The 7,700-nt window shown below is 38.6% G+C and overlaps 1 protein-coding gene across 3 annotated transcripts in view; it reads left to right on the top strand.

Annotated features, from left to right (window-relative positions):
* The first annotated feature begins 454 nt into the window (after positions 1-454).
* MAP2 (microtubule associated protein 2) overlaps positions 455-7,700 on the top strand; it is a 68,809-nt gene continuing 61,563 nt past the window's right edge. For all 3 annotated transcript variants that reach the window (XM_003406092.4, XM_064286726.1, XM_064286727.1), the window contains exon 1: positions 455-735. In XM_003406092.4, the coding sequence (XP_003406140.1) occupies positions 474-735 (262 nt within the window). In that variant the 5' untranslated portion in view covers positions 455-473. The remainder of the gene's footprint in view (positions 736-7,700) is intronic.

Below are 7,700 nucleotides of genomic sequence, written 5' to 3'. Positions count from 1 at the left end.
TTTGATAATCCAGCATCTTCCTTCACCATTTCCTTCACCATACATCCCACTGTTTTGACCTCCCACTTTTCTCATGCTGCGTTTTCCCCATGCTGAAGGATTCCTTCATTCTACTGTGTAGTCAACATTCAAGACCATATGTCAGTGAAAGGTAATTAAGTGTGTCCTCAAATGACAAACACTGGTGTCAAAAATAGATTAAATTGAAAAAGAAGCACATATACACTGATAGTGATTTTATTTTAAAAGAATAAATATGTTCCAAAAAGTCTGTAAAAACCAAGGTGTTAACAGTGCCTACCTCTTGATAGTATAAGAGGGTTACTAAATATGTTCCTTTGACTATTTAGTCCACTGAGTTTGCTATAAATCTGTCCTATCTTGGTACCGCTAACATCAGGTCAGATTTTCCTAAAATGATGGCTATTATTTTTCCTCTTCCAATCACAGGAGAGGTCACAGGGCGTTAAAGAATGGCGGATGATCGGAAAGATGAAGCAAAGGCGCCTCACTGGACCTCAGCTCAACTAACAGAGGCGTCTGCACACCCACATCCACCTGAGATTAAAGATCAAGATGGGGCAGGGGAAGAACTTGTCCGAAGCGCTAATGGATTCCCATACAGAGAGGATGAAGAGGGTGCCTTTGGAGAGCACGGGCCAGAGGGCACCTATTCAGATACCAAAGAGAATGGGATTAATGGAGAGCTGAGCTCAGCCGATAGAGAAACAGCAGGTAACTAAGGCTTCCTCTGTCATCAGTGCTCGCTTTGTGCTTTGAAGTCGGTTTAGTCTGAAAGTAAATTAATAGGCAGCACTGATCCTCTGTCACTAGTCCCGGGACCCAAGTCCCAGCAGTCAGGGGAAGTAGACACCAAATGGAGAGAAAAATCACGAGGACTAGCTTGACATTTCCCAAATTTACTTGTATTCTCGATCCCATCAGCTATTTAATTTTTACCGCTTTAATTTTAATAGGCAAACAAAAGTTTTTGTATATATTTGTTTTACTAGAAACTGTCAGCATTTTAACTCATTTAAGGAAAATTTTAGAATTGTTTTCTTTGTGATTCTCTTGAATGAAATTGGACCTAAATCCATTTGATTGATTAGAAGCATATTTACTTGTTAGAGTAGTAAGGAATGTAGAGTCCACCCACCCTGCCTAAGAAAGAAAGAAAGGGAGGGAGAGAAGGAAGAAAGGAGAGGAGGAAGAAGAGAAGAGAAGAGAAGAGAAAAGAAAAAAGAAGAGAGAGAGAAAAAAAAAGATATACACACACATACCCAGGAGCCATGTCATGCTTCCTCAATAGCTTTATAAAAAACAATACACAGTACTTAAAGGGGAATATAATTTACTTTTGTACACTTTCTTTCAAAGCATAATTTCTATCAATAGCTTCCTTTACTGTTATTGTTGCTAATGTTGTCATTAATGATACAGCATTAATGGCATAAAGAATCACTAGGCTGCATGCTAATATTCTTCACCATTATTTTCCCCTTTCTGCAGTTTGGAATTCAGTGCAGTTGAACTCAGTTACTTGCATACACACGCTTTCCCTAAAAGTTTAAGTATAATTAGAAAGAAAGTCCATTTCCCCTTCAAAATCATCTCATACTCCGGGACTGGCTTTCTGTATTCCATCTGTTAGTCAGCAACACTTGGTCGACTGCACGCTCTATTCAAAAAATGTATTTATTTTGATAGGGAAATAGGAGAGACGTTTCTGTTGACTAGGGAGAAATTACATTAAGTACGTACTATATTTTTTAATCCATTCATTTGTCGAACTTGTTGAACACTCTCTTCATACCAGGTAACATGTTAGGTTCTATACCAGGGTGTGTGCAAAAAATGATACCTTAACTGCTAGTAGCAGAAGTTAGACCTTGTGTACAATTAATTTAAACAGTAAGTGCACTGTGCTAAGTGCCAAATGAAGGATCTAGAATGGCCGAGTTGAGGAGGGATTATTTCTGGTTGGGACCACAGTTCCCAAATACTGCATGGAAGCGCTTTGGGGTACAAAATCACAGGGATGCCGTGGGATATTTTAAATATGCACAGAACACAATGATATTCAACATCTGTCAAAACTGCATGGACTATTAGTTCAAGATAGTTCACAGCTTCAACATTAGATCATGCTGCATTCCTTTTGATGATGTCATATCTTTGCCAAGTTGAGTTTTCAGCAGTTGCTGTGATAAAAAGCAAATACTGTGTATAAATCCATGTGAAACAAGAAATGATGGTGGTGATATTCAGTCCTGATTCCAGGATATGAGAAGTTGTGCAGTGCTCAATAATGAAATTATTATTTTTACCTTTCATGAAGATTAAATGAAACAGTAAATTGTACGAAGTGATTAGCTCAAGAAATGAGAGCTTTTAATTATTATTGTGATTATTATTGGTGGTGGTGGTATCAGTATGGACAACAGGCCACTCTTGATCAAGGAAGATTTTCCTACAGCTGAGTATAACACAACTTGAAAAGGGTGAGACTTGCTGTCCGGAGCACTAAGTAGGAGGATTTTGAAGGGCATGAGGTGACCAGGACGTGTTAAAGTACAGTGGTTGTGGAAAAGGAAAGAGATGTCCCTTAAATACTCAATAAATGTATGTTGAGTGAATGAATGAATATGAAAAGAAGGAAGTAGTAAGTCCTTTGAAATTAGTGGTAAACACTATTGCAAAGTCTTACTTGGTCAAGTGGACTGTCAGTGGCTTTTATAGAGGCTTGTAGAATATCACGAAAAAAATCAATATAGTATACTTGCTCAAGCCATAGCTAACCAACATCATTCACTATTTAATTTTTTCAATGGTCTTAATTATTTAAAAATATCAGAAAAATCTACTTGCCAGGTCAGTGTGTCCCTGCCAGCTTCTTTTTGAAGAGCCCTTAGCATGAAGCCTTTCCCAATGGAATCAGGTTCCCCGCCATACGTTGTGCCCAGTCCTTTACTGGTTAGAGTCAAAGATCCTTCCTCTGCTTTCCTTCTTTGTTATAGTCCTCTCTTCATTTTTAGAAGTAAATCTTTTCACCAAGGTTATTGTTATTATTTTTTTTAATTCATCTCCATTAACAAGATCAAAGGGTAAATGAATTTCTATCATCACATCTTCCTTCTCCCTTCTTTCCTTCATCAGTGTGGGCTTAATGTCAACCACAAGTCTTGCCTCATTCTCCCTGATCTAGCCTTTTCAATGTTCACCTTCATCTCTGGGCCATAATAGTTTTTTAAATTGCAAGTCCCTAAGCTGCTTGTCCTTGATCTTAATATACTGAGGCCTAGGGAGAACCCTCTGAAAGGCAATAATCCAGCAACATTTTAAATTGTATTTCTTCACACTTTATTCTTCTGTGTTTTACCTCTTTCCTTATAATTTAAGGGTAGTCCATAGAAAGGTAGATAGAATTGTTTTCTCACCTATAGCATAATTTTTGATGCTTTAAGATGGTTTCTTACATTTACTTGCTAAAGCGCCCTTTTTAGAAGCCATGCCACATAAACATGAAAAATGAGAAACCATTGAGAATCTAGCCACTTAGAAAAGTTATTATTATAATAAGACTAAAGCAGTCATTTTTAAATTATTTTCCAAAGCATGCATAATTAGAATAATGGCTGTAGTAATCCCTCTTCTCTCTTTTCTTATTTTTATTGGCAAAAGAAAGAGGAATTATTTTGGACCCTACAGAGTTCCAGATCTGAGTGACGATTAAGATACTCATCTTTGTTTCTTAGCTGGGGATGGGGCCCAAACTCATCAGAATTCATACCAAAATCATATCATGTTGCTTGTAAAAGGGCAGAAGGGCTAATTTGTGAAATTTATAAAATCATAAGTGAAAAATCATTTTAAAAAATGGAAAATAAAACAGATAATCTTTAAAATTACATTTTAAGGATACCTAAAAGGTATTCATTTCTGTAACTACCGTCCAGGTGATTTGGCAATGCAGCAGGTTTTTACTTAGTACAGCATCCCTTAATCTATTACATCCGATCCTATCCTCACTGTGTCACTTCGTGGAATCATTTTGAATTTACTGCAAAAACATGGATCTACAAAGTAGAAGTTCCGTATCCCTGACCTTGCTCTGAAAATTCTCCTCATTTTGCTATCACTCATGTTTCATCTATAGAGAGGAAAAGATTTTCTAATTCTTATTCACCCCTCAGGGTTTGTTTAAAGAACAGTTATGGAAATATATGTAAAAATACATCTTGAGAAAAAATGCGATTTTTATACCATCACACACTTCTGCAATGCCCTTCAGTTTAGAAAGCACCATCACACCTTTATCTCATTTCATCTTCTCGGGACTTCTGGGGGGATATCTGTCATTATTATCTTCACTTTACAAGGTTGAAGCCTAAGGCACAGAATGACCAAGTTTCTTGCCCAGGGTTGACCAGCATCTGAGTGAGGGAGCTGAACTGTGAACACAGTGCTTATGAATGCAGTGAAACTCTTCTTGCTAAGAGGCGGTGTGTGATTTTTCCTGTAGTTTCTAATGTACTTGGCTTTATAAGCTTACTGAAGTGCTGGTGGAGTGCTAGCGGTACAGTGGTTAAGAGCTCAGTTGCTAACCAAAAGGTCACCAGTTTGGATCCACCAGCTGCTCCTTGGAAACCCTCTGGGGCATTTCTACTCTGTCCTATAGTGTCACTATGAGTCAGAATCAACTCGACGGCAGCAGGTTTGGAGTTTTTGGTTTACAAACCTGCTACTGGTTATGGAAGTATTCAAGACTCTTCTTGATGAGACTACGTTTCTGTGGCTACCAGGATTAATTTTGCAACTGTCAGGATTTATTCTTCATCAGAAGACACTGACAGAATCAGCTAGCTCTGTCATAGTTATAGATAATCTCATAGAAAACTGAAAAAAAGGGACCATAAAATGATCTTTCACAGTCCTTCCCTTCTCAGGCTTAAGCACCCATACGAGATCCGATGACTGCTACCAGACTCCAAGTCTCCCGGCTCATAAACCAGTGCTTTTTGCACTAGCCACCCTGCCAGCTTCGGAACAGCAAAACCAGAAGTTGTAGCCAGAGAGGACAATTCTACCTCTATTGCAAAACTGCCACACTGATGTTCCTTTAAGCGTGACAGAATATCAGAACCTTATTCCTAGTTTTCAGGATAAGTGAGAAAGAAAGGAGGATCCTGAGGTGTTTATAGATGCCAAAGCATTAAATCACGTTTTGGCGATTTCAACTATCCTAAGGTGCCATGCTTGGAACGCTAGTAAGAAACACTAATCATAGGGTAAAGTGCCTACGTGACTGTCAGAAGCCAGTGTTAGATGTCTCTTTGAGTAAATTCAAAGATTAAATGGTTTTTTTTTTTTTTTTCATTTTGCTCCCAGTGTTTCCCAAGAGCCGTTTTGTTTCCCAGCATTTCCAGACACACTGTCCAGGTCTGATTTTAGTTAGTTGCTGTCAAGTAAGCTCCAACTCACAGTGACCCCGTGTACAAACGGAACAGAGCATTGCCCAGTCCTGCACCATCTTCACAATTGTTGGTATGCTTGAGTCCTTTGTTTTGGCCACTGTATATTTTGAGTGCCTTCCAGCCTAGGGTCTCATCTTCGAGCACTGTATTGAACATTCCTCTGTTGTGATTCATAAAGTTCTCATTGGTTAATTTTTGGAAGTAGGTACCAGACCTTTCTTCCTAGTCTGTCTTAGTCAGGAAACTCTGCTGCAACCTGTCCGCATTGATGACCCTGCTGGTATGTGAAATTCCGGTGGCATAGCTTCCAGCATCATGGCCACTCACAAGCAACCACACTTCGACAAACTGATGGACAGACGGTGCTATCCAGATCTAAAAAAAACCCAGTATCCAGATCTACTCCCTGCAAAAGCAGTTAGACTATTTCAGAGGTTACCAATGGGGCAATGTCTTCTAAAGCCTTTTCCTGCATTTTAACCATCTACATAACTCATGCAGTCAGGTGACTTATATATAAGCTAATTATTGCTACAATTATAAATTGACGCCTGACGACATACTCAGGAAGATGAATATGCCGTTAAGCCTATGTTCTCCTTTAACGATCTTCTAAAATTCTAACCTGCCTTTTCTTACCTCTCCCATTCTCCCCAGCCTCTATTCCTAAATTTAAGATTTACCAGTAAGATTCAGCATCCTGTTTAAAATATAGAGTATTAAATTTACACAGAACGAAATAGTGCACAGCCGTTTCTCCTGTAAAATGACTAAAGCCATGCACACCACCCCCCACGGCAAATAAACAAGCTCGCCTAACAATACAGAAGGTTGCAGATTTTCCTTTCTTTTGTTGCCATGCCAACCACTCATTGCTCCGGCTGCAATTTCCCTGAGCTCCGCAGAGAGAGAAGAGCGACTGGAGCAGAGTTATTTAGCATTCAAGGGTGGTTCTACAGAAAGCCGCACGGCCTCACTTGGAAGCTGCTGGGCCAGCCGGCGCGGATGGATGAGGACAGAAAATGGGAATCTTTTCAGTATTTTCATTTGAAAGGTTAGGCATCTGGGCCTAGAAAGAGAGTGAGAAAAAGACAAGGATTGATAGAGGAGGCAGTTACCTGAGGTTTGTATTTGTCATGTTTGTTTTGGTCTCTGTGTCTCTGTATCTGACAAAGCAGACTGGGTATTAGCTTCTTTCATGATATGTGTCTTGACTTGTTGTTGAATAGAAGGGTCTGAATCTGATTTAGTGCTAGTTTACATGGACATTATAGGAAAGAATTGCATGTCTTACTCTTGGTAAGAGGAGTCCCGGTGGCACAGTGGTTAAGCACTCAGCTGCTAACCAAAAGGTCAGCAGTTTGAACCCAGCAGCCATTCCGCAGGACAAAGATGTGGCAGTCTGCTTCCGTAAAGGTTGCAACCTTGAAAACCTTATGGGAAGTTCTGTTCTGTCCTATAAGGTCATTAGAGCTTTTGATGTTTTACAAATTGGAGGAAAAGACAGGCACTGGATAAAATTTTTTGTATAAATATGCGGTTTTATATTAGTTCTTCCCATGAAATCCATCTCGTATCAATCTTTGCTCTTCAGTTAAAGTCTTAAAGTAGGAAAGGAGATTGTCTGAAGCCAGTAATTCCAAATCAAAAGATGAGGAAACCTAGTTTCTCTAGACTTGTTTTAATTAAACCCAGTGTCTCAACAAATTAGAACATGATTTTCTTCCTTGGAATTTTAATTGCCTACATTGTGAAGAGTGCGGCTCCATCTAACACAATATAATATGGTATTTTTAAAGTAAGAACAATTTGCATACACATTTACTGTCATTTTTGCTCTTCCAGAAAATTCCTCCTGTGCACTTGTGGAAATCAATCTCATTTCTTTGTTGCCTTGCATTGTGCTAATGTCAGATAAGTGCTGAAAGTATTCCTTCAAGCTCTTTGATGCACTGACACTTTGAAAAAGCATGTTGTTGAATTCGGGTTTTCATCAATGCGACAGATTTGAGCTAAGAACAATTCAGAATTATTGATAAAAATAACTCTGTCTGGACAGTTTTTAAATGTAAACATGATTCACATTCATTGCTTGTTTTTTTTTTTTTTTTTTGCTTGACTGTTCTCCTGAGCCTGTATTTTCCAAGACTTTAGCTCTTTAATTTGCTGTCATGTTTTTTCATCATATTTTTCTTTTAACATATTCTAATTTTTTTTTTAATT

Source organism: Loxodonta africana, chromosome 6 (assembly GCF_030014295.1).
Source record: "Loxodonta africana isolate mLoxAfr1 chromosome 6, mLoxAfr1.hap2, whole genome shotgun sequence".
Classification (NCBI taxonomy): Eukaryota; Metazoa; Chordata; class Mammalia; order Proboscidea; family Elephantidae; genus Loxodonta; species Loxodonta africana.
The sequence above is the reverse complement of the archived record's forward strand: the minus strand, read 5'-3'. Positions and strand labels throughout refer to the sequence as shown.